We start from the raw sequence: 27,355 nt of genomic DNA on the forward strand, positions 1-27,355 counted from the left end.
ACTGCTTAAGTTTTGTTTTCCTCGGAAGACTTGGATTTGAATTAAGACAGTGTTTTTAATGAGTTAGATTAGAGGAATTAAGGGTTATGGGGAGCGAGCGGGTAAGTGGAGCTGAGTCTACGGCCAGATCAGCCATGACCTTGTTGAGTGGCGGAGCAGGCTCGAGGGGCTAGATGGCCTACTCCTGTTCCTAATTCTTATGTTCTTATGTAGGATGCATAACATTTCACATGGGGGGGGCCACAGCATGATATGGCCTTGTCTGTCATCTGTAAGTTTAGGATTTTGACTTGGTCTTTAATTTGGCCAATGAAGGCCAACCTATGTTTTTTACATTATTGTTAATAACCATATTATAATGCTAAGGTAGAAATTGGAGTTTATTTAACAGAACTGCTTGCGAAAATAATTAAAAGTTAATCAGTATAAAAGACATAGAATAGAAGCAATTTATGAGAGTTCGGGTACCAGCTCAGGATAGAATAGTCTGTTAGATTAAGAGGATAGCTCCAGCCTGGGGCCTCTGATTTAATGGGCCATGGTTGTACCTGAGACATGCACTGACTGGACCAGGGTGGACAAGGTAGGATGCAATAGGAGGCCATAGCTTTGGGGAGGACATGGCCGGACGAGATAAGAGGGTCCAGATGGATGGATTGGCCTCCAAAATGTATAAATAAGAAAAGATGTGTAATGGTTGTGAAGACCCCTCCTACAGTGAGTGTCTTCATCGGCAAGTTTAGACAAAGAACTTGACGTCCCATTGGGCACTGAGTTTTTAAGGGAACCTCTATAGGCTAAAAGGTGTTGTCAATATCCCATTCCAGGCCCACCCCTAAAAAGAGAATAAAAGTAATACCCTGAGGGCTCATCCACGCAGATGGTGGAAGAACCAGAAGTTGGGCTGGTTGAACACTCTTGAGAGTGATCCCATGTTCACTGAAGGAAGTTCTAGGCAGAGAAAGATAGGCCACAAACCAGAGAACTCACATGTACCAGCTGTCTGTCCGATCGGATCGGTGCCAGCTACTTGTCATGGTCATATGTTTTTGCTGTATGACTAGTGTGTTATATTCCATCTTAAACTCTGATTAAACACAATATACCCACCATATTGGTTTACAGTCGATCCTGATGATTAAGGTGATCAGAAACAGCCATAACTTGGCAATTTCCATCGGGAATTGGAGTTCATTTAACAGTACTGCTTACGAAGATATGTAGTAGTTAATTAGTATAAGGACATAGAATAGAGGATATCTTTGGGAATTTAATGATTCATTTCATGGTACAATAGTCTGATAATGAAATGAAATAGTTAGTTTGCACGGCCAGCTGCATGAACATAAGTAACTGATAACAAGCAGTTCCAACAATGAGGCCTCTGACTGAAGGGGTCTGAAGGCCGAACTTGGTATATCTTATTGCTGAAGAGGACAAGACAGGATGAGATAAGAGACTCGAGCTTTGGAAGGACAGTGCCGGATGAAATAAGAGAAGAACAGTTCTCAGCATAGTGTGAGGATCCCTGACAGGGGGGAGATAACAGGAGGGTTGGCCTCTTTCCATGAATAAAGAACTCGACATACCATTGGCCACCTTGTTTTAAAAGGAGGGCCTGGTCTTCAAGTCGCTGGAGAATTATCACCAACGATGTCTCCGCAAGATCCGACAAATCCCCTGGGAGGACAGGCACACCAACATCAGCGACCTCGTCCAGACTAACATCCCCAGTATTGAAGCACTGACCACACTTGATCAGCTCCGTTGGGCAGGCCACATAGTTTGCACGCCAGACACGAGACTCCCAAAGCAAGTGCTCCACTCGGAGCTCCTTCACGGCAAACGAGCCAAAGGTGGGCAGCGGAAACGTTACAAGGACACCCTCAAAGCCTCCCTGAAAAAGTGCAACATCCCCACTGACACCTGGGAGTCCCTGGCCAAAGACCGCCCTAAGTGGAGAAAGCGCATCCGGGAGGGCACTGAGCACCTCGAGTCTCAACGCCGAGAGCATGCAGAAATCAAGTGCAGGCAGCGTGCGGCAAACCAGTCCCACCTACCCCTTCCCTCAACGACTATCTGTCCCACCTGTGACAACGTCTGTGGCTCTTGTATTGGACTGTACAGCCACCTAAGAACTCACTTCAGGAGTGGAAGCAAGTCTTCTTCGATTCCGAGGAAGTGCCTATGATGATGATGATTAAGGGGAAACCTTATAGGTTAAATGGTTTTGCCAATATTCTACCCCAGGTCCACCCTTAAGAGCATTAAAAAAAAGATCTGAAAAGCCCTCAGTGTAGATGGTGGAGTGAAGAGTTCCCGAGAGTGTCTAACACTTGGCCCTAGAAGAGAGGGAGAAAGGCCGTAAGCTGAAGAGCTGTTCATGCACGCCAGCCGTCTGTCCGATCGGGGCTGGTACCAGCTACTTGTCAGAGTCATATGCCTTTGCTGTATAACTAGTGTGTTATATTCCATCTTAAACACAATGTACCCATCATGTTGGTTTACAGTTGATCCTGGTTATTTGAATGACGAGAGATAAGTTAATCTCAATACGTGAAGTTTATAATGCAAACAACCATTCCCAGAAGTGCTTTGGGAATCTCACAGTTAATTCGTTGAACTCAAATAATTGTTTTCAATTTATTAAGGCTGGAAAAGAGGAAGAAGCTTTAAATACAAAAACCCATGTTATTGGCCCTGAAATTCCGAGGAGAGCTTCCCACGGGTAAATCCTGAACAAATAGAAATAAACTGCGCACTTACCTGGAGCTTCTGCGCACGTTGGGACTCCCGATCCACAGGCCGCGCAACACGTGCACGTCGGCACATCCGCAGGAGTCACGTGTGCCTGGACACCCAATCACAGGTAAGTATTTTTTCATTCATAGTAACAGGAGATTCGTAAGTTACTATGATTGAGAAAAACCCCAAAACGCACAAACACTACAAAACATTTAAAAATCACCTCACACAATAAACTAATAAAAATTAAAACTGTTACACATGTTTTTTAAATTTAAAAAAATTCCCGATTTTTAAAAAAAGTTAGGGTTAGGGTTTAACAAAATTATCTGAGTGGGCAGGGTTTTAACATAAATGTGTTTTTAAAATTTTTATTTTAATCATGTTTTTTCTATGTTTTTAAACTCTTAAGCCTGTAACAGTAGGCTATACGCCTGCTTTTTCAAGCGCAAGATTTTAAAGGACATTTGCTGGGCAAGATATCCGTAAGTATCGGAAATCTTACCCTGCGAGTGTCCTCGCTCCCGATATGCGCGAGATCTGTCAAGCCTGAAACTTGACAGATCGGAAAAGCCGGTTTTCAGCGCATGCACATTGCACGCCGAAACCCGGCTTTTCCGATGCCTTCCCGGGTCCGTAGAAACTTCGTACGGACCCGGGACATCGGAATTTCAGGGCATGTCATAAGTGCTAATCAACATTCTGTTGGATTTTTTTTCTATCAAAAATGTAAACCATTTTAATCATAGGTCTTGTAAGCTGCTGTTGGATAGAATGGCTCTGCAGCTGACCCACAAAGCATCCATAGCCAGCCTGGATATCTTCATGATGCCAAAAGCATCAAAGCTGCCCAATTAAGAATGTCCGAGTTGAAGTGGAGTCCTGTACTGATGCCCTCACTCTGCATTTATGTGCAGTAAAAAAGGTCTTTGGATTCCCAATTACTCTCCTCCAAATCTGCAGAGAGTGGCGCCAGGAAGGTATTGTAACTAGGTGGAGGGAAGATGGATGTGTACAGTAGTTGGTATCGGGTCGGCATAATGCTTCTAATACAGTCCGCTCCACTTATAGTGGGTGCGTTGATATTAATGCGATTCGCCTGCTATAATCGTTGGATGGTACAAAGATCATGGGTTGTAGAAATTAAGCATTGGCCCCAGACACCCTCCAGAAGATTCAGAGAGCATCGTTAAAAGTTACAAAGCGGAAGTAAATCCAAATGTGTTAAAGGCAGCATCATGTGTCAGATGCTGGAGGCCGAATCAAATAAACTGCTAAAATACAGTTTGAACAATTAATTTTGAGTTTAATATATTTGATTAATTGCTTTATTAAATACAGCTTGAAACTTCCGTGTTAATGTTTGAAAGACAATTACAAAAGACGGCAGTTTAGGAGCTAAAAATTGCCCAGCGCATATTTTAGAGGGAAGGTGTGAGCAACATGTGTGTTTTTTCTGCAGACAATAGTTCAAGTGAAGACTTATTATAGCCATACCCACCTGTGTATCTGGCCCCCTTCCTCTTCCACCATCCATTACTCACTCACCCAGGCAGTTTGTAGACAGAAACCACTGCTGCCGTTCATGTTGCAGCCTGACGGCTTTAACCTCTCTTATTGTGGTTTGTCCGAATACAGTTTCTTTAGTTTTGTGTCATTTGTTTTGCCACTGAAATGTCAGGATGCTTTAGATGATTTCAAATGCCCACCATCATGAGCAAAGTTATGAAGATCTTACCAAATTGCCCGATATAGCCGACGTGGTTAATATGTTGTCATTGATTTCTATGGTGATGGTAAATGGTTATCATTAATTGCCCAGTATAGACGGTTGCCTGCCATAAGCATGGGCGGTATAAGTGGCGGAGGCATGGACGATGTACAGAAGACACATCAAATCGCTGGAGATATATCACCAATGATGTCTCTGCAAGATCCTGCAAATCCCCTGGGAGGACAGGCGCACCAACATCAGTGTCCTCGTCCAGGTCAACATCCCCAGCACTGAAGTACTGACCACACTCGATCAGCTTCGCTGGGCAGGCCACTTAGCTCACATGTCAGACACGAGACTCCCTAAGCAAATGCTCTACATGGAGCTCCTTCACGGCAAATGAGCCAAAGGTGGACACCCTCAAAGCCTCCCTGATAAAGTGCGACATCACCACTGACACCTGGGTGTCCCTGGCCGAAGACTGCCCTCGGTGGAGAAAATGCATCCGGGAGGGGGTTGAGCTCTACGAATCTCAACGCAAAGAACATGAAGAGGCCAGGCGCATCCAACGGAAGGAACGCGCGGCAAACCAGTCCCACCGACCCCTTCCCTCGACGAATGTCTGTCCCACCTGTAACAGGGTCTGTGGCTCTCGTATCGGACTGTTCAGCCACCAAAGAACTCACTTTAGGAGTGGAAGCAAGTCTTCCTCGATTCCGAGGGATGATAAGTGGTGGGGACTGTAATGTAAAATTGCCTTTTAAACTGCTTTTTATATTAATTGCGCTAGTGTTTTTTTCTCTCTAAAAGATTAGCCACCAGTTAAAGGATCAGAGGTACCAGGACCAGACCTGTACTGGCCAGTCACACCACTCCAGTCTGAAAAACAGCCTTAATGTCTACAAGCTAAATCCTGATGGAAAATCTAAAGTGGAAGTATAATAATGTTTTCAGTATCACACTTTGGAGTAGAATAATCCTACACTCTTTACCCTGTTCTTTTAGCATTTATAAAAAAAAGTTTGGGTGAATTGGTTGGAATGGAAGTCTGCATTAAGCACTACCATGTAAATAGAGGCACTTTCCTCAATAATGTGCCCAAACCACAACCTTAAAATAGCATTATCTACTGCACCAGTGCAGAATTTCCCACTCCAGTTATCGTAATGGTATTTTTGGGTGAAACTTCCAATTTATACTAACTTATTAGCAGCTATGAGTTGTGCACTAGTAGAACCAATTTACAACTAGCCAAATTCTCGTCCTGCAGGACCCTCAGAACTGGTTTGAGAGTCTTCATCCAGTTTTTCAGATGCCAATGAATATGCTACGCAATTTCAGAATTATTTGTTCCTACTGAAAAATGTTTATTTGGGGAATAGTTCTCCCTAAACAACTTATCTTCTCTTTTTTTAAAATTATGATGCTGTTACTGTTCCTCTCCAGAAACTTAGAGATTAGGGGTGCAATGAGTATACTGGAGAAGGACATAGCAGCAGATGCACAGCATCCTGGAGTTGATTTCCGTTTCTGACGTATATCGGATGGGTGGGGTATCCGCTCTGCCTGCCCGATAATGTCAATGGGAAGCCCGATCTACTTTAATGATCAGACCTCATTTAAATACAGGTGGTGAGCTGCCAGTGCTAATCATGCTGCTTGTAGGGAGGGCGATGGCTGATTGCAGTGTGGGCAGGAGTGGTGAGGTCGGGACGAAGGAGCGGCAAGAGCTTGTAGAGGGATATGATCGGGGCCCAGCAGAGGCGAGGGCCCAGGGACAGCACGGGCCAGCCCACACTACGATATGTGCGCACACTGGGTCCATGCAGCAGAGCTGGTCTCCAGTCGTCTTGGGTAATCCTTGCCACTGAACCAAGACCTAGCTCTGTCAAGTCCGTGTGGTGGCTGGTGTGAAACGGTCACCACACGTTAAAAAAATCCACACACAGACATCTTCCACCCTTCAACATGTAGTTCAGGATCCGGAATATGACTGAAACACCTGTGAACTCATCCCTTTTCGGCGTGGATGCGTTTCGAGGGACTGCCTATGATAATGATGATCCTTGTAGGGAGCTCACTGTTTGAGAGTGTGGGAAATATGACAGGGCAGAGACATATAAGATTGTGACAGGGCTTGATAGTTAGATGCAGAGAGGATGTTTCCCCTTGGGGGCATAGTTTCAGAATAAGGGGCGCCCATTTAAAATGAAGATGAGGAGGAATTTATTTTCCCAGAGGATCGTGAATTTGGAATTCTCTGCCCCAAAGAGCTGTAGAGGCTGGAGCATTGAATATAATTGAGGTGTAGATAGACCTAATTTTGAATGATAAGGGAGTCAAGGGTTATGGGGAGTGGGCAGGGAAGTGGAGTTGAGGCCAAGATCAGATCAGCCATGATCTTATTCAATGCTGGGGCAGGCTCGAGGGGTCAAATGGCCTACTCCTGCTCCTATTTCTTATGTTCTTATGAAGTGGGCTTGCAGCAACACCATAATGGGTAGGGCATCAATGGAGCAGCAAATGAAAGTGGTCGGGAAAAATGTATAGAGCACAACAAGGAGCAAGGAATTGAACTTAATGGAGCCTCTAAAACTGAAGAGTTTCAAAAATAATGAAGCAGAAAGTCATTGCCAGTGCTGCTTCCAGTTTATCGCGACTGCATAATCTCTTTAAGTAGCCCTCTTCCAACATGTACTTGTACTGCTCATGGTTTGTGGGCGGGTTGAGGAAAAAGTAGGGACAGTGCTGATTGGCACGAAGGTGGCATTTGTGTCCTGACAATGTGGGCAGAAGCATCGGCGGGGCCCTGGTACAGCAGAGGAATGGGAAGGTCGTGGCGGACTTGCAATGATTGATCGGAGTGGAGGAGTGATGAGGGATCGTGGCTGAGATTTGGTGGGTGATCGTGGCGGAGGTGCGACGAGAGTTCGTGGCGGAGGTGCGGCGAGAGTTCGTGGCGGAGGAGTAGCGAGAGTTCGTGGCGGAGGTGCAGCGAGAGTTCGTGGCGGAGGTGCGGCGAATGTTTGTGGCAGAGGAGTGGCGAGTGTTCATGGCGGAGGTGCGGTGAGAGTTTGTGGCAGAGGTGCGGTGAATGAGGGTACGGGGCCCAGAAGAACCGAGGGCCCAGGGGTAGCACGGGCCAGCCCACACTGCGATATGTGTGCGCACTAGGTCCGTGCAGCAGAGCAGATCTCCAGTCGCCACTGGATAAAGGCCTAGCTCTGTCAAGCCCGTGTGATGGCTGGTGTTCAACGGTCACCACACGTTAAAAATTCCACGCACAGGCATCTTCCACCCCCTCAACTGGAGTTCAGGACTGGAACATCGGGTCCTTCATTGAAACATCTGTGAACTCTTGTAGAAGCAAGTCATCCTTGTTGGAGGGACCACCTATGATGATGATGGGGATCCCTGATTTTAATATATTAATTAGGCCTCATTGGCTTTGGGCACGAGTGATGGTACATATAAATTGAGGCCCACCCATAACTCGCAATGGGCAGACCCCACGGGTGGTCAACAATTTTATTGGGATTTTCATTCCATTACACAAAACAGGGCAGTGGGGAAATGGAAAGTATACCTTTTTAATGTTTTATTTCAAAATGTTTCACTTTAGTGCTTAGAAATATATCTGATACCATCATTTTCAAATCCATATGTAAATTCCTAGCATTTGCTAAGAGGCATGGTGTGATATACAAGACTAGGCATGAGGTATAGAAGCTGCCCTCTAGTATGATTTTATTCTCGTGGACTAAATTGTTTAGAGTGAAGTGATCATTTTATTTTTGTTAAAGAAGCTCCTCCTCTATGCTAGGCTAATGAGTAGTCATTTAATCATTTGTGTAGTCCTTAGAAAGTGAAATTCAAAATCATGTTGCTACACTGGTGCTCTGTGGCAGTTCAACTTAAAAAATTGTGAAGAAAAATTGTTAACCTTCGTATTTATCAATAAAGTCATGAATATATTCTTGTGCAAAATGGCTTTTTATTTGTACTCATGAGCCTGACCTGCCTTTCTCCTCATCCTTAACACTCGTGAAATGTTTGTCGATTCCAGCAGTGAAAATAAAGCCTGTATTTCAGAGTGATGTGCTTAGTATATAAATATTAATTATCTGAGCATTTTCTTTGTGTTTTTCACAGTGGAGCATGTTGGGGTTAGGACAAGAAGTTACCCAACTCATTACAACCATGACTACGTTGTACTAACATCACTAACGTTGTACCATTGTTTAAAAAGGGAGGAAGGGATAAACTCAGCGATTACAGGCCAGTTAGTTTAACCTCGGTGGTGGGCAAATTACTGGAATCAATTCTGAGGGACAGTATAACCCTTCATTTAGAAAGACACAGAGTAATCCAGGACAGTCAGCATGGATTTGTTAAGGGAAGGTCATGTCTGACTAACTTGATTGAGTTCTTTGAAGAGATATCAAGGAGGGTCGATGAGGACAGTGCTTTTGATGTAGTTTACATGGATTTTAGCAAGGCTTTTGACAAGGTACCACATGGTAGGCTGATTAAAAAAGTAAAATCCCATGGGATCCAAGGGAGAGTGGCAAATTGGATCCAAAATTGGCTCAGTGGCAGGATGCAAAGGATAATGGTTGAGGGAAGTTTTTGTGACTGGAAGGCTGTTTCCAGTAAGATTCTACAGGGCTCAATACTCAGCCCCTTAATTTTTGTGGTATATATTAATGATTTAGACTTAAATGTAGGGGGCATGATAAAGAAATTTGCAGATGATACAAACATTGGCCGTGTGCTTGACAGTGAGGAGGAAAGCTCTAGACTGCAGGAAGATATCGATGAACTTGTCAGTTGGGCAGAAAAGTGGCAAATGGAATTCAATCCATAAAAGTGTGAGGTAAGGCATTTCGGGAGGGGCAACAAGACAAGGGAATACACATTAAATGGGAGGATACTTAAAGGTGTGGTCTAACAGAGGGACTTTGGAGACTCTGTTCATAGATCCTTCAAGATAGCAGGACAGGTTGATAAGATAGTTGAAAAGGCATACGGGATGCTTTCCTTTATTAGTCGAGGCATAGAATACAATTGCAAGGGAGTTATGTCAGAACTGCATACAACACTGGTTAGGCCACAGCTTGAGTACTGCGTGCAGCTCTGGTCACCACATTACAGGAAGGATGTGATTGCACTAAAAAGTGTACAGGGGAGATTTTGGAGGATGTTGCCAGGACTGGAAAACTTTAGCTATGAGGAAAGATTGGATAGGCTAGGGTTGTTTTCCTTGAAACAGAGGAGGCTGAGGGAAAATTTAATTTAATTAAGGTGTATAAAATTATGAGGGCCTAGATGGAGTGGATAGGAAGGACCTATTTCCCTTAAAAGGAGTCAATAATCAGGGGGCATGGATTAAAAGTAGTTGGTGGAAGGATTAGAGGGGAGATGAGGAAATATTTCTTCACCCAGAGGGTGGTGGGGGTCTGGAACTCACTGCCTGAAAGGGTAGTAGAGGCAGAAACTCTCATCACATTCAAAAAATACTTGGATATGCACTTAAAGTGCCGTAACCTACAGGGCTACAGACCTAGTGCTGGAAGGTGGGATTAGGCTAGCTAACTCTTTTACGACCGACATGGTCATGATGAGCCAAATGGTCTCCTTCTGTGTCATAATCTTAGAAACATAGAAAATAGATGCAGGAGTAGGCCATTCGGCCCTTCGAGCCTGCACCACCATTCAATGATTTCTATGATTCATGACAGTTGAGTTGGCTTCACCTGGTCATCAATGCAACTCTGATGTCAATAGTTTCCCAATATCTCTCCTCAAACAAAAACACAACAAAATAAAATAAATGTTCCAATATGCTTACCGTGAATGCACGCGGGACCTGCATATGGCCGGAAACAATCGCACTTATAGTTCGTCCACAGATCCACACACTTCCCATTACTGTTACATGGGTTCTGCTGGCACCAGTTTGTCTTCTCGCAGCCAAATTTAAAACTCGCTGACATATTTTCTGAAATTGTTTGTGGTAATATAAGTCTGTTATCAATTTCCAAATCCTGAAAACAACCAATAAAATGATACTGAATTGAAAGGTACATCCCTGGGTAGCCACCAACGTGTGTTGTCCTAAATGAAACCGGTGAAGGAAGAGTAGCCGTATTAATGTGCTTTGAGTCGGAGCAAGTGCCATTTGGACAACTTGGATGTGATAAGTTTACCAAGAATTCTTTCCCCATAAGAACCATTACCTGATGCCACTCACCATCATTAACTTGATGAATGAATGAAATGTTCATTTTCTGACCATTTATCACAGCTATGGACACTAGCTGGCCCCTAATAAGTTGGATATGTATGAAGTCATTGAGTTGATCTCCTCGATTGATTAATAGCACATTTGGTATAGTTGTCCTAAAGCGAAAACTGATGCTAACTGGTTTATTGTCTGCAGCTCTTCTGCTCTGATTAAAATCTGGCATTTGTACAATCACATAGCCACTGATTAAGGAGAAAGTTGTTGAAGTTGAACAAGTAGTATCATAAAAACCAGGAGGACATTTGCAGATGTAACCGTGAATGTTATCCAACAAGTTTGGGATGCACGTTGCTCCATTGTGACAGCTATGCTCAAGACAGCCAGCCAGTTGAGTTGAACAGTTCTTTCCTCCCCAAGTGACACCATCTTCATCCATTGGGAGGCAATGGCACATGTAGTCTGCAGTAACATCTTCACAGGTGCCACCATTTTCACAAGGACTGCTCTCGCATTCATTGATATCAGTTTGACATATCACCCCTGTGAGAGAGAAAATATAACGTTAAATCAGTTCACTTGTAGTTTTAAAACAATATCTCTTCTTTCCTGTTTTTTATGTTCTGAGTATAAATTATTGTTTTGTAAAATGTGCCTGCCTTCGTGCTGTGGGATTCATCATCACAGTTACACTTTGAAGTGCATTGAGCCAGTTGATTGTCACTTTCATTGATCAAGAATAGAATAGTAACAGCTACCTAGTCAAACAGAGCTGTTCCAATGTGATTTGCACAAATATGTATTGAACTCTTTTGTTTAAAGAAATTCCAAACCTAAAACCAAAATATATTAAATTATAAAGCAGATTTTGGAAATAAATAATGTATGTACACAGAGCTTTTAGTCCTTGATGCTGGTAGTTTGTGGCTTCCTGGGCCAGCTATGTTGTTATGTTTGCTGCTTATAAACTAACTGAAACAAACACTGATATTCAAGCTACTCAAATGACGAGATGTTTCTCATTGCTGTCATAACCATATGGTTCAAAAAAATTCTTCTGTTTGCCCTTTTTCTACTCTAGTTTCTGTTCCTTTCTCTTACCACACCTATTTTTAATTTTTTACGGCATATGTTTGAAATGTGTTACTTGCCTATTTTTCCTTCACCTCCAGAATCCCATTGTCCATATTGTAGGTGGGAGCCAAGTCAAAAAAATTTGAACTTTCTACGGCTAAAAACTAGCTCCAAAGGTCAGTTTTTCAGACAATTATGGGTGGGTTTTTAAGTCCGCATTTATAATAAACAAAAATAATCTCAGCAATCAGATCATAGTGAGAGTTTCAGTACAAAGTCATTACCTGGAGACATTATATGATTCCTCTCACAATCCTCTGATGTTGTTTATGTCATTCAATCAACTGACTATCAAAAGAAAACCTTCATGTTGTTTTCAATTGACTTGTTACTCTATGATCTCAAGCTATTTTTTTCAACTGTGTTTCTAATGTGGAAAGCCCCTGATGGGTGACAGTCACTTGTGCAATAGTCTTGTAACAACAAAAATCTGTCCATCAGGCCAATATATCTGCATCTAAGCACAAGACTATTTAACTGCAAAATACCAGCCCTGCCCTCACTTTCATATTTCTATATGAATTAACACATTTTAACTTTCAATAACTTATTTTAAATTGCAGGGTGCTTTTTGTGAGTTGTGTTTCTCTATTGATGGTTATTTTTGAGTCTAGCTCCATGTTTTACATCATTGTTTTTCTTCATTGGATCATTGTCTTTTGTGATGATTTGTCCAGTCAGCTCAGTTTTAATGCCACCTGGTCACATTCGGTTTTTGTTTCATGCCAGCAGCCAATCTCAGCAATTACACCCTCTGCCTCCTAACACTTCCTGTTTCAAACCCTATAATCTGGGTTACAACCAGCACAGATACTGGTCTTGTCCAAGTCAACAACAATATTATCTGTGACAGTGACTGTAGTCCATTCTTGCTCCACGTAGTTGGCTGCTGCTTTTGACATTGTTGACTATTGTATCCTCCTCCAAAGTCTCTCCTTGGTTTCGTAGCACCTTCAGCCCTTGCCCTGTGTAACTGCCTTTCAAAATCCCTCCTTATCTCTTCCCTGTCTGATTTCAAAATCCTATTAAAGACTTTACTTTTCAACTGCTCTTTAGCTCCTGCCCTTAAATCCACTCAACTCAGCTCTCCCTACTCTTTACCCTTCCCCTTAGTGTTGGTTTCATTCACCAATCTGTAAAGCGCAGATATCTCAGAGAGCTGTGGGGCTGGAGGAGGTTACAGAGATAGGGAGGGCTGAGGCCACGGAGGGAGTTGAAAACAGGGATGAGAATTTTAAAATTGAGGCGTTGCTCAACCGAGAGCAAATATAGGTCAGTGATTAATTTACGGCTTCTTTCTGTGATTAGCCAAGTCCTCTGATTCTTGTAAACTGCATAATGTGCATAAAGGTACCTGTCGCCAGCTAGATTTAATGGCAGCTTGGCTCAGTTGTTGGCACTGTGGCATCTGAGCCAGAAAGTTGTGAGTTCAGGCCCCATTGACTGACAATTTAATGCAGTATTGAGTCATATGAACCTTTTTCTTTTACAGTCAAAGCATTACACATTTGCAATTTACAAAAAAATAAGTTTTCAAAATAAATTGTACTATAAAATGGAACCCACTAGAACCTGTATTGTATTACAGACATCAGGTGACCCTTTAGAGGGGAACAGTATTGTTTGTAGACATCATTCAGATGATTCCTTTTATTCAAACATTACTGCCCATCAATATAAACACACCATGCATCTCTTTCATTCATACTGTCAAAGAGTCTACATCAACATATTTTTATTAGACCAGTTTTGTGCTGGGATATGGATGATTGCCTGTGATTGACATATCGTCAAAAAAAAAGTAAAAGTAATCCTTCACCACATTCATCTGAGCTGTGTTTAAACCAAGGTCTTCAACTTCCTTTATGGCTCAGTGAGTAAGTACACACTGTTACTGAACTGTCCTAGCTAGAACATAGGGACAGGAGTAGGCCATTCAACCCCTCGAGCCTGTTCCACCACTCCACCTATTATTATATATTGAATAAAGAGTCTGACCAGATATTGTGAGCTCAAAGTAAAGCGTGACCTTAGTCTTTTATTGCAGGTCTCCAGTGTGCCTCTCCAGCCTATGAGGCCTCCTTAAGTACAGGTGCTCCCAAGGGATTGTGGGATGGTGGTTAAGCAAGGTATTTCCAGGTTTACATATATAACACCACCTACCTGCTGTGGCTCCATATCCTTTTGTACCCACATCTAGCAAAAATCTATTGATCTCAAATTTAAAATTATTAAATTGAGCTAGCAACCACTGATTTTTGAGAGAGTTTCACACTTCTACCATCCTTTGCTCTGATTATAAGGTTACGTCCCCTTGACCTAGACTCCCCCACCAGCAAAAATAGTTTCTATATTCCCTATCAATTCCATTCAAAATCCTAAAAATGTCAATCAAATCATCTCTTAACCTTCTATATTGCAGGGAATACCAGCCTAGTTTATGTAATGCCTCCTCATAATCTGACCCTTGGAGCCCTGGTAACATTCTGGTGACCCTGCATTGCACTCGTTCCAAGGCCTGTATATCCTTTCTAAGGTGTGGTGCCCAGAACTGTACATGGTGCTCCAGATGTGGTCCAACCAGGACTTTGTATAGCTGTAGCAAAACTTCCCTTTATTTTTTATTTGTGGCTCCGGTTGGGGTGGAGTGCAGATGTTTTCAGTGTAAGGGGTGTCGCAGTTGTGTGAGGCGGATTGGTTGGGCTGGGTGCTCTTTGCCTTTCCGTCATTGTTCATGGGTTTATATGTAACCTTTAGGGCTGCTGACCAAGGGCCGAGCGGCTCTTTGTCAGCCGGCGCGGACACGATGGGTCAAACTGGCCTCCTGCACTGTAAATTTCTATGGTTCTATGTTCATAGAATGTGGGCATCGCTGGCAAGGCCAGTATTTATTGCCCATTATATTCCAGCCCTCTAGTTAGAACGGGCTAAAATTCCATTAGCCTTTTTGTGCCCGACTATTACTCGTCAGGTACCAGGTTCAGTCCCTTGCCCTTTATTCGGTTTGCTGATCTCAGGTGGCACTTTTGTGAGGGTGCTCCTCAATTGGGTGACAACGAGCTTAATTTTCCTGGACTAAAGAGGCAAAAAGTCACGCAGAGTTGCTGTTTGCTATCCACTGCCGCCTGCTGCAAAGTATGTGAGTGTGAATTTCAGGTGAGGACATAAATAACATTGGCTCTGATGTCCATCCTCTCCATGTCATTAACAGACTGGCTGCTTGTACTATCTAGCCTGGCACATGATGAATGGCCACTTGGGTGGAGGGCAGAGGGCAGCCAGTATCCCAGAAGTATCTGGGGCACGAGAGAAATGAACATTGGGATAGCATGAGCTGGCAGGTCCTAGAAGCGAAAGGACAATAAGCCCAGATTTCATTGCACTTGTGACTAGGTGGGGTTATTTGTGTAACTTTCCTGTCCTTCATTCCCTCCCCCAACAAATGGTTCTTGCAGAACCCATTTCTGATTCCCTCCTTCCTTTGTGACTGGCATTTTCAAACAATATAGATTTTATGCTAATTCATTTAAAAAAAAAAAATCTGTCCTCCCTGTGTTGAGGTTTTCAATGGCCTGAGACAAGCATTCATGTCAAAAACATTACAAGTATGTATTTAAAACATGGATATTTTCACAAGATCTCTGCAATAGCGTGTTGTATTTTTGAAGAGAGAGCCAACATTCAAAGCCACCAGAGTACCCACTCCCTACTGGATGCCCCCTTCCCACAGGGCCCATTTCACATATTTTTTTTTAAAAAGCGCAAAAAATAATCTGTGTGCACAGTATGATTGGAAAATCAGCCAAATTTTTAAATTGTAAAACAAATTCAATGTTCACATGGAATATATTACCAGTCTTCACCCACAGAAATAGTGTTAGTGCATCTAATGCTGAAAAAGTGGAATATGGATCCAATATTATAACTTTATAGTGAATATTAATTGAGTTTAGGTAGGCAGTATCCCTTTAGAAACTTTCATATCAGCTTCAATTTTAAAACGGAATCAATCAACACTCCACAGAAAATTCACTGGCTCTCTAGTAGGTGAATTTGCAATTAAAATAAATACAAAGATAATGACTATACGATTGAGGTCATCTGAAAATCCTGAAAAATGACCCGATATTGTTCTAAACACAAATTTGAAAGAAACAAAACCGAACTTTCAGCAAAAAGCTAAACTGCACGTAAAAGTACATTGGATGGATCGGATTTAAAACGTTAAAACAAACTAAAACAACAGTGCATATCTTTAGCGTATATCTTTCCTGGAACACTGCACTCCATTAAACTGTAACGACAGAGTTTAAAATTAAGCTCTGGTTTCACAAAAAGGCAGGTTTAAATGTAAGATCAAATAATGATGACACCAGTACCTGTAATGAGAAAAAGTCCACACAAGAACACCTGAGAAAGGAAAGATTTCATTGTGGTTTTCCTGTCTGCATTTGTGCAAGTGTCCGACTACAACAAAACACTGAGGGTGTGTGTGTATGTGTGTGTGTGTGTGTGTGCGTGCACTATCCTGGTGCCAGTCAGGCAAAAGCGATTAGTAATTAAACCAACCAGTATAGAGAGGGCTGCACTTTAATATAAGTTGGTCTCGCTAGTAATCCGCCTCCTCTTTATCCTTTCCCAGCTGGCTTCTGTCGGGACTGACATGAAGAATGTTTGTCTCCTCTCTCTTTCTAGCACTTTATATATTGCTCCAAAGGCCAATCACCATCAACTTGACTGAACATTTCTCTGAACTGCAGGGTCTTGCTATACTGAAGAAATAGTTTAGAGATCCACGAACAAACTTTAAACTTGCTACAGCTATCTCAGTTTAGGGCTGCACTTTTCAGTCTGCAATGCAAATGAGTCAACATGCATGATATATATCACAGAATTAACTAGAAACTGGACTCGTGTGTTTTACTTTTAATTTGTTTGTTCTAATAGTTTAGTGAAGAGGTTAATAGACTCCACTTGCAGACTAACACGAATCACAGAGAAAGTGGCCTTATATACTCAGTGCTTGAACTGTGGAGCTGTTGCAGTGGACTGTTCTAAGCTGCATCTGTGAAGTGGAGAGAAATATTCATGATGCGTTTCAAAGATTGTTCTGTAATTTCCCCTGTCCATTTGTTTACAAAACTCTTTGTTTTATCAAGCGGCTGGATCCACTGTGCGTGGGCCTTGGTTGCTACCTGATATGCACACTGTCAGCTAGAAACGCTGCAGCACTACAGTCACTCCCTAAGCAATTTTCAATTGAGCTGTCATGTCTGGCTCCCTTCCCCCTCACCAATTCCAGCCCTACTGTGCTTCAGATCCTGAAAACCGGACCAGTAAAAACAAAGGCATTGCATGGCTAACTACAACACAAGAGCTGTTTCCCTCAAAGTGTGCATAATGAGCCAAACGGCTTCTTTGCAATTTCTACATTCATACGGCTGCACAAGCAGCAGAAATAAATCAGTTCACGGAAACCATAAGCGACATCAATGTAAACAATAGTTCTGCAAACTATGGAATGCTTTCTCGGAAATAAGGACTGAATATTTTCATTTTTGTTGTGTTTGCATTTTTGCAACTTTTCTCAAAATGCATAACTTTCAGTTTCATTATTTGTTCAAACAAATGTTATGCTGTCAGTCAGGTTCTTTGTCCTCACTCCCTTTGCGATGTTCAACATTCTAGATTTATTGAAGTCACAAAGGGGGTGAATACTTCTCCTGAACAGCGACTGAAAACCCTCTGAAGTGTTGAAGTTTAATGTTTAGAAGGTAAAAGCATGGGAGCCTTATGCAGGTGTATACTGAAACATCTTGTATTTTTATTCCTGCAAAACCCTGCGGTCATCTCCCTCCAAAACAGATACACCACTTTGGATACTGTTGGGGGAGATGGCTCATCAGGGGAGAGCAGCAGCAGCCAAGTCCATGGCACCGTGGGTGACTCTGCTGCACCGGAGGGAAGGATAAAGAGTGGGAGAGCTATAGTGGTAGGGGATTCTATTGTAAGGGGAATAGATAGGCATTTCTGTGGCCGCAACCGAGACTCCAGGATGGTATGTTGCCTCCCTAGTGCAAGAGTCAAAGATGTCTCGGAGCGGCTGCCGGGCATCCTGGAGGGGGAGGGTGAACAGCCAGTTGTCGTGGTGCATATAGGTACCAACGATATAGGTAGAAAACGGGATGAGGTCCTACAAGCTGAATTTAGGGAGCTAGGAGTTAAATTAAGAAGTAGGACCTCAAAGGTAGTAATCTCAGGATTGCTACCAGTGCCACGTGCTAGTCAGAGTAGAAATAGCAGGATTGTTAAGATGAATACATGGCTTGAGGAATGGTGCAGGAGGGAGGGATTCAAATTCCTGGGACTTTGGAACCGGTTCTGGGGGAGGTGGGACCAGTACAAACCAGATGGTCTGCACCTGGGCAGGACGGGAACCAATGTCCTAAGGGGAGTGTTTGCTGGTGCTGTTGGGGAGGGTTTAAACTAATATGGCAGGGGGATGGGAATCTATGCAGGGAGACAGAGGGAAGTAAAATGGGGGCAGAAGCAAAAGGTAGAAAGGAGATAAGGAAGAGAGGAGGGCAGAGAAATCAAAGGCAAAAATCAAAAAGGGTCACAGTACAACACAATTCTAAAAGGACAAAGAGTGTTATAAAAACAAGCCTGAAGGCTCTGTGTCTCAATGCGAGGAGCATTCATAATAAGGTGGTTGAATTAACTGCACAGATAGCTGTTAACGGATATGATTATGGAGACTAGGCTTATATTCACTGGAATTTAGAAGAATGAGAGGGAACTTCATAGAAACATATAAAATTCTGACGGGATTGGGCAGGTTAGATGCAGGAAGAATGTTCCCAATGTTGGGGAAGTCCAGAACCAGGGGTCACAGTCTAAGGATAAGGGGTAAGCCATTTAGGGCCGCGATAAGGAGAAACTTCTTCACTCAGAGAATTGTGAACCTGTGGAATTCTCTACCACAGAAAGTTGTTGAGGCCAATTCGTTAGATATATTCAAAAGGGAGTTAAATGTGGCCCTTATGGCTGAAGGAGGCAAGGGGTACGGAGCGAAAGCAGAAAAGGGGTACTGAAGTTGCATGATCAGCCATGATCATATTGAATGGTGGTGCAGGCTAGAAGGGCCGAATGGCTTACTATTTTCTATGTTTCTATGTTTAAAACATATTCAGGATATTCTTACACTAAACTTAAATGATTAACAGGAACTGCAGCAGGCTAGGTATTTCTGTTTGAATATCCTCAATAAATGGAAAATTAAATCTTGACTAGCAAGGCTGAAGGATGCGCAGTACATAATTATATAAGCAAAACCTTCATTTTCAAAACTCAGGGATGTAAATGACTCAAAACATTTCTTTTCTCTGCAAGCAATAGGAGAGCAGCGTGAAACACTACTACAAATGCAAGGGCTGTAAAACAGAATTTTGGAGAAATCCAATACCCTGGGAAAATATATTTTCATGATACATTGACTCTGTGTGTCAAATATGCCATAATTTATGCTTAACTAAAGCCTCCCAGCACGATGTACTCCATGAGGCATTATGATACCAGCATTGAAGCACTGACCACACTCGATCAGCTCTGCTGGGCAGGCCACATAGTCCGCATGCCAGACACGAGACTCCCAAAGCAAGTGCTCTACTCTGAGCTCCTTCACAGCAAACGAGCCAAAGGTGGGCAGCGGAAACGCTACAAGGACACCTTCAAAGCCTCCCTGATAAAGTGCAACATCCCCCCTGACTCCTGGGAGTCCCTGGCCCAGGACTGCCCTAAGTGGAGGAAGTGCATCCGAGAGGGCGCTGAGTTCCTCGAGTCTCAACGCTGAGAACATGCAGAAATCAAGCGCAGGCAGCGGAAAGAGCATGTGGCAAACCTGTCCCACCCACCCCTTCCCTCAACGGCTATCTGTCCCAACTGTGACAAAATCTGTGGCTCTCGTATTGGACTGTTCAGCCACCAAAGAACTCACTTCGGAGTGGAAGCAAGTCTTCCTCGATTCCGAGGGACTGCCTATGATGATATCAGTAATGCTTTGTAATAATAATGATGCAGAGGAACTGGTCTTAATACCAAAGTTACGAATATGCAAAGTGATCTGTAAATTCACAAAGAAAATCCTTAGTGTCCATGACTGGCCAGGAACAGCTACTGGTCGTGAAAGAGAGTTGGATGAGAACTGATTTTCTCCTCTCCTCTCCAGTAGAATACAATGGGTGTCATTTTAACTACGGGTGATGGTGCATAATTGCCGACTCATGCGATATCGCCCATTTTACATCATTGGGCGTAGTTAAAATAACCCCGCTTGTTTATACTTGGTATGCCATCTTTTGGCCTGGCTAACATACAGAATTTATCCACGGTCTCCTGTTAGTTGAGTTGCAACCAGTTTGGAGTTTAGGTATTGAAACCAGTTAAGCTACTTGCTCACTTCCTTAGGGCTTTTTTTTGAACAATACTGTCCAGTATTTATCATCGTGCTGTGATGATACCATGCTCTTACACCGGATATTCCAAATGATACCGTTCTTGCATACAGTAAATTCTAAATGATGCCATGCCTGCATGTAGTGTATTGCAAATGTAGTTGTGATATTACTGCTTAAAATGTAAGTCACTGTTCCTTCATCTGCGCCTGAACCTTCACTGGATATTATTATACTCAGCATGTTGCCTGTGTTCATTTTCCATACATGATAAGCTCAATATTTTGAAAGGAAACAAAGCATCAAAATGTAATATTACTCCAAGATAAATTGGGGAGGGGGGGAACTTTTATTTTGGTATGATGTATTACTGTTTGCTGAATATGCTGATTCAGGCCCTTATTTTATAGTCATTATCAGCTTCCCTAAATCCATGGACTCAACTGACATGGGTCAGGGGTTAACTTAATCACAATCTGTTCCATCTGAAATTGGTCAGCATGGGGCATTCAGTCAAAGCTTTAAAGTCTGATCAAATTCTGACTCACTAGAGATCTGAGGTCCTACTCTTTGATTTGCTGTGTTTCTCAACTGAAATGTTTCTGGAATTTTTCTGATTGTTCTGTGATGTTAATTTGATGTAATAAGCGGCAACCAGAGGTTTAAACAGTCTGGCCATGGCTGGACTAATTTACACAGCAGAGAAGATTAGCCTCTTTATTTTGCTGTCAGCTCCACTCCCACGCACGTTCATTCAGCCCACTGAATTTACGAGAGGGGTCAGTGTGACTAAACCACCTGCTGCTGTTTACTCAGTTCCACTAAATGCTTTTCAAAAATTGCTTTATAAAACTAAAAAAGATTACCTTGTCTTGTGTTTTCTCATTACTAAATTCTGCCTGGCTTCGACTAACTGTAAAAACCATCATGGCTTTCCAAAAGGCAAGTCAGACTTGGGTCAAAGGTCAGTAAGCAGCCATCCTTTGCTGGAATGTAGCACTAGAAATCTCAGCAGTGAGCAACTCAGCTTCTCAATAAAACCTGCAAATAGTTCATGCTGCAAGAAGCTGAGGGGAGACCTTATTGAGGTGTATAAAATTTTAAGGGTCTAGATAGAGTGGATAGAAAGGACCTATTTCCCTTAGCAGCGAGGTCAACAATCAGGGGGCACAGATTTAAAGTAATTCGTAGGCAGTTTAGAGGGGATTTGAGAGGAAATGTTTTCACTCAGAGGATGGTGGGGTTCTGGAACTCACTGCCTGAAAGGATGGTAGAAACCCTCATCACATTTAAAAAGTACTTGGATGTGCACTTGAAGTGCCGTAACCTCCAGGGCTACGGACCAAGAGCTGGAAAGTGGGATTAGGCTGGATAGCTCTTTTTGGCCGGCACGGACACGATGGGCCGAAATGGTCTCCTTCCGTGCTGTAAACTTTTATGATTCTCTGAAGTATTTGTAATTGTCCACAATAGGGAATTATAAAGTTTTACACAACTACAGAGATTGGACAAATTAGTCACCATATTGATGCTATTAATCCTCTTCCTTTGTATGTATAATATGCTACACTGACTGAAAGTTTCTCTAGTCCTTTACATACAGTTCGTTGGAAAACTATGGGTGCTGGAGCATGATGTGAATTTGTGTTCATTAAGGTGAGTCATAACAGTGCTGCAAATGGAAGATTTATCTGCCCGTTATAGAGTGAATTTTCCAAATTTTCACTTGACATTATCAGACCCGTTGTATGAATTACTAGCTTTGCGTGTAATGAGCAGAGAGCAATGAACTGCTAGTGTAGCTTGAGTTCACATTCAGTTTGAGTGATAACCCATGAAACCTCGACCAAAGTGAGCTGTTTTCAATCACACCATTGCTAATATCTAAAATGCACCCACAGCAGAAATATATCTGGGCCCAGCACTACACACGAAAAAGAGTTATTTCCTTGCAATACTAGTTTCAAATCAACAATGATCAGAGAGTTTGAAACATGTAATAGCTTTTCAGTTTTAAGCTTCAGTTTCCAATTACACAATAAATAAAATATCACATAGGATTACATCAGATATACGGCACAGAAACAGGCCGTTCGGCCCAACCAGTCCCTGTCGGCGTTTATGTTCCACTTGAGCCTCCTCCTGTCTTTCCTCGTCTAATACTGTCAGCATAACCCTCTATTCCCTTCTCCCTCATATGCTTATCCAGCCTCCCCTTAAATGCATCGATACTATTTGCCTCAACCACTCCCTGTGGTAGCAAGTTCCACATTCTCACCACTCTCTGGGTAAAGAAGTTTCTTCTGAATTCCCGATTGGATTTCAGTTCAGCAACCTCAGGTCTTGGTGCATTAAAGCACTGTGCTATGAGGTGACAGGAAATGGGTCATCGAAAAAAAGAAATACTTTCATTTATATAGCGCCTTGCACGACCACCAGTTGTCCCAAAGCGCTTTACAGTCAATGAAGTATTTTCTGAAGTGTAGTCACTATTGTTAAGTGGGAAACGAGGGAAGCATCTGATATAAGATGGGTACTTGCCCACAGCAACCTGGTTTCTCGCGTGCACCTCTTACTGCCCAGTTGCGTACATACCCTCTGAAGCGAAAAGATGAATGGCAAAGTCTAACTTATAAAAGGGGAGACATTTTTAATAACTGAAGTGAGCATTAAACCAGATTCTTGGTGTTGATAATCATGCTGAGTTTTGCCAATTGGCAAGCCGTCAAGTAAAAGATCAACATTGTAGTATGTAGAAATGGGTGTCCCACACAATTTACCAAATGACTGCCAGTTACAAGAGACCTTCTGTGCTTGCTTTTAGAGAGAAGCTTGGTACACAGATCTGCATGATGATTATTTTTGCCGAGGTTTGATGTCCGTGGTCCCGAACATTAATCGAACAGACTTCTTTCCTGCAGAGTAGCACATATTTGCCAAATTCATTTCAGCATATATATTCTGGTACTAAAAATGTCACAATGTATTCAATTGTTTAATAACTTAAGCCTATCCGAAGGAAGTGTTTGGTATGCAGACACCTCCAAGCTGTAACATTAAATGATGACTAACTCTGCGTGATGCACTCTTGTTCCAACATTTATTTGTCAGCTATGACAATTTATTTTTGCCTCTTAGTTAAGGAACACAGCTACTACCCTGAATTCCTGCTGGATTCTGTACACAGCCCTTGTACTATGCTTCTACTGCAGTGACAATACTGAAACTGAAAATTGTGCTGAATTGAGTCATTTCTCCAGATTTTATAATTCTCTCAATTCACTTTCAGACAGTGAGAATAGCTTTTAAAGTCAAAGGTGGGTGGTCTTTTATTTAAACCGCAATTTACTGTAAAATGGGACATTTCTTTAGTTAAATAATTAATATCTTTTACAAATTGTCATCTATAAGGCTCAGATTTTCTTACAGGACAATGATGCCATAAAACCAGGCGTAGAGCTAACTTCTGCTGCTTGTAGTTTGAACTGATTTGCAAATTGATCATGTTTCTGACGGGTGCCAAATTTAAAATTCGAATGGGGTTATTTTGAGGAGTCACGGTGCTGCGCCCTCACTGCGTGTGTTTTTTGTGGCTTGTTCCTGGGAGAAATGTCCAAATCTAGATTCTAAACTGATAAGAATGAAAACTTAATAGTGTTTTATTACAGAAAAAAATCCCTGTGTGTATATTTAAAAAGACAATTACCGAATGGCTGTTGTGAAGAATGGTTGTGGATCACCACAAAGCATATCTCATTCGAGGAGCTGAGTACAAGTGGAGACACTGGGAGAAGACAACTTAGTTTATAGTGATGGGGAGAGCACTTTGACAGGTTAGTTACTGTCCTATCAACTCTGGAAACTGATATGCTGAAAGTCTTGTATTTACATCAGGACATCAGAAGTAGGAGTAGGCCACATGGCCCCTCGAGTTTGCTCCGCCATTTAATAAGATCGTGGCTGATCCGATCATGAACTCAGCTCCACTTCCCTGCCCGCTCTCCATAACCCCTTATCCCCTTATCGTTTAAGAAACTGTCTATTTCTGTTTTAAATTTATTCAATGTCCCAGCTTCCACAGCTCTCTGAGGCAGCGAATTCCATAGATCCACAACCCTCTGAGAGAAGAGATTTCTCCTCATCTCAGTTTAAAATGGGCGGCCCCTTATTCTAAGATTATGCCCTCTAGTTCTAGTCTCCCCTATCAGTGGAAACATCCTCTCTGCATCCACCTTGTCAAGCCTCCTCATAATCTTAAACGTTTCGATAAGATCACCTCTCATTCTTCTGAATTCCAAAGAGTAGAGGCCCAACCTACTCAACCTTTCCTCTGGAATCAACCTTGTGAACCTTCTCTGAACTGCCTCCAAAGCAAGTATATCCTTTCGTAAATATAGAAACCAAAACTGCACGCAGTATTCCAGGTGTGGCCTCATCAATGCCCTGTACAGCTGTAGCAAGACTTTCCTGCTTTTATACTCCATCCCCTTTGCAATAAAGGCCAAGATACCATTGGCCTTCCTGATCACTTGCTGTACCTGCATACTATCCTTTTGTGTTTCATGCACAAGTACCCCCAGGTCCCGCTGTACTGCAGCACTTTGCAATCTTTCTCCATTTAAATAATAACTTGCTCTTTGATTTTTTTTCTGCCAAAGTGCATGACCTCACACTTTCCCACATTATACTCCATCTGCCAAATTTTTGCCCACTCACTTAGCCTATCTGCGGAACCTGGCTCTCGAGACTTGCACATAAATAATGGTGACTTGCGCATGGAAGTGAAGGGCATCCCACAACTGTGGAAGCATTCCCTAGCAAGGAGGAGATCTCTTCAGGAGTGGGAGGAAAATGATCAGAAACACTAAGACTATTACCTGTAAATCCAGGTATACAATGACATTGGTATCCATCGATTTGATCTTCACAGTCGCCTTCATTCATACAAGGACCAGATTCACATTCGTCAATGTTTACTGAGCAGATCTCTCCTTTAAAACAAAATGAATCATTAAAAATTCAATCGCATAAAGTATTCATAATTCTGAAAATTGAATTATCATTGGAGTACCTTCACATGACTCGAACATATTGATGCATATAGTCAGAAGCCATGTGTTGATCCCTTAATAGTAAAGGGCTTTGTTGGACATTGTCAAACACAAAAGAGATTAGGAAAGTGCAGTAAACCCTTGGTGCGCCAGATTATAGTACCTTCTCATTGCATCATTCCCCATTGAGTACAGTTACCATCTTTTGCTAAGTTCCATCCTGGACTATAACAGAATAGGGACAAGGCAGAAGGAATATGGCTCAGGTACTGATGTTTGCATTGTTGATTATGAACTTTCATTGAAAATCAGACCCCTTAATAGTTAAGGCTTCAAATTATGACACAAATGTACGAAGCAAAAATGGACGTATTCGAAAAAGCAACTTTTGGTGTCTCACTTTTTATTTCAGAAATTTCCAAGAATCCCACTTAAAGGGGAAGAATGTTCAAAAGGAATACAATTTAGAGTCATGAGTCATTACGGCACAGAAGGAGGCCATTCGACCCATCGAGTCCATGACGGCTCTCTGTAGAGCAATCCAGTCAGTCCCACTCCCCGGCTCTTTCCCCATAGCCCTGCAAGTTTATTTCCCTCAAGTGCCTATCCAATTTACTTTTGAAATGATTGATCGTCTCCGCTTCCACCACCCTTATAGGCAATGCGTTCCAGGTCATTACCACTCGCTGCGTAAAAAAGTTCTTCCTCACATCCCCCCCTGTATCTACTGCCCAAAACTTTAAATCTGACTCCCCTGGTCCTTGTACCATCAGCTAATGGGAACCGCTTTTCTTTGTCTACATTATCTAAACCTGTCATAATCTTGTAACACCTCACCAATACAGTAAAATAATAGAGTCCCACGAATTTTGCTTGATGTTTTTGCACAAACGTCAGCTTTCTTACCTCCATAGAAATCTTTTGAGTGAGGTCCCGCTGCTGAACTGCTGTAGTGATGTCAATGAAGGGCACTGCCCTATCCATTCTGAACTGGTTCAATAGGACATAGCAGGAGCTGTGATTATTACTGGCCTGTGAGCCCAACCCTGAGAAATGACACTATATGCCTGGTAATCTGTATTTTCAATGAATATACAAATAAATATTTACTGTTTAGAAAAACTTCCCATTTAAGCCTGGTTTGCACATTATATTCGAACATTATTCAAACCTGAACCTTTCCTATCTCCAGAAAGTAGTTTAGTTGTTAGCAAAGTTGAAGCCTATGGGATTAAAGGTGCAGTGGTTGCGTGGATATGAAATTTGCTAAGAGACAGAAAGCAGAGAGTAGAGGTGAACGGTAGTTTTTCAGATTGGAGGGAAGCAAGTGCAGATTGAGGCGGGCGGGGTGTTCAAGTATGTGCTGATCCGGGTGGGCCGGGACTGCGACTCTGGACCAGGCCCCGGACCCGGGGGGGGGAAGAAGGAAATCATTCACGGCTGGGCCTCGGCCGAGTATCACACTCATATCTACGACGAGGCATCTGCTGAGATTGAGAAGCAGGGTCTGTACTGTGAGTGCCAGGGTGGCGGTCAGATCAAGCATGATAGTGGAGCCAAGACGATCCACGTGTATGGATACTCCATGGGCTTTGGCCGGGCAAAGCATGAAATAACAACGAAGAACCTGAAAGCCAAGTACCCAGACTACAGCATGACCTGGGCAGATGAGGGTTACTGACAGAGTGCCCCATCTCCTGGGCTGGCATGGCAGCACTGTCCCAGCATATGGGGCCTCCCCACTGCAGACTGAGGCCTCCTCGTATATCAGCAACTCAGCTCATTGCCCTGCACTCTGAAACCTGTTGTTGGAGATGGACTGACCCCTTGAATGATAATGTATGGCGGCGATCTGAATTAAATTAACACTGTGGAAAAAAAAAAGCATAGAGTGGTATCCCCCAGGGGTCGTTATTAGGACCAATGGTCCCTCTAATTTTTAGTTGATGTGCGGTCCCTTGAAATTTAAGCGGCCGCGCATGCACAGTATCTTTTCCAGCGGCAGCAACTTGCT

The 27,355-nt window shown here is 42.7% G+C and overlaps 1 protein-coding gene across 1 annotated transcript in view; it reads right to left on the bottom strand.

Moving 5' to 3' along the window:
- Window positions 1–27,355, bottom strand: part of LOC139232467 (protein crumbs homolog 1-like) — a 216,264-nt gene that overhangs the window by 41,686 nt on the left and 147,223 nt on the right. The window contains exons 6-7 of the mRNA XM_070862702.1: window positions 25,168–25,281; window positions 10,311–11,246 (exon numbers count right to left, since the gene is read on the bottom strand). Of these exons, the coding sequence (XP_070718803.1) occupies window positions 10,311–11,246; window positions 25,168–25,281 (1,050 nt within the window). The remainder of the gene's footprint in view (window positions 1–10,310; window positions 11,247–25,167; window positions 25,282–27,355) is intronic.

This window comes from Pristiophorus japonicus, chromosome 20 (assembly GCF_044704955.1).
Source record: "Pristiophorus japonicus isolate sPriJap1 chromosome 20, sPriJap1.hap1, whole genome shotgun sequence".
In the NCBI taxonomy this organism is placed as follows: domain Eukaryota; kingdom Metazoa; phylum Chordata; class Chondrichthyes; family Pristiophoridae; genus Pristiophorus; species Pristiophorus japonicus.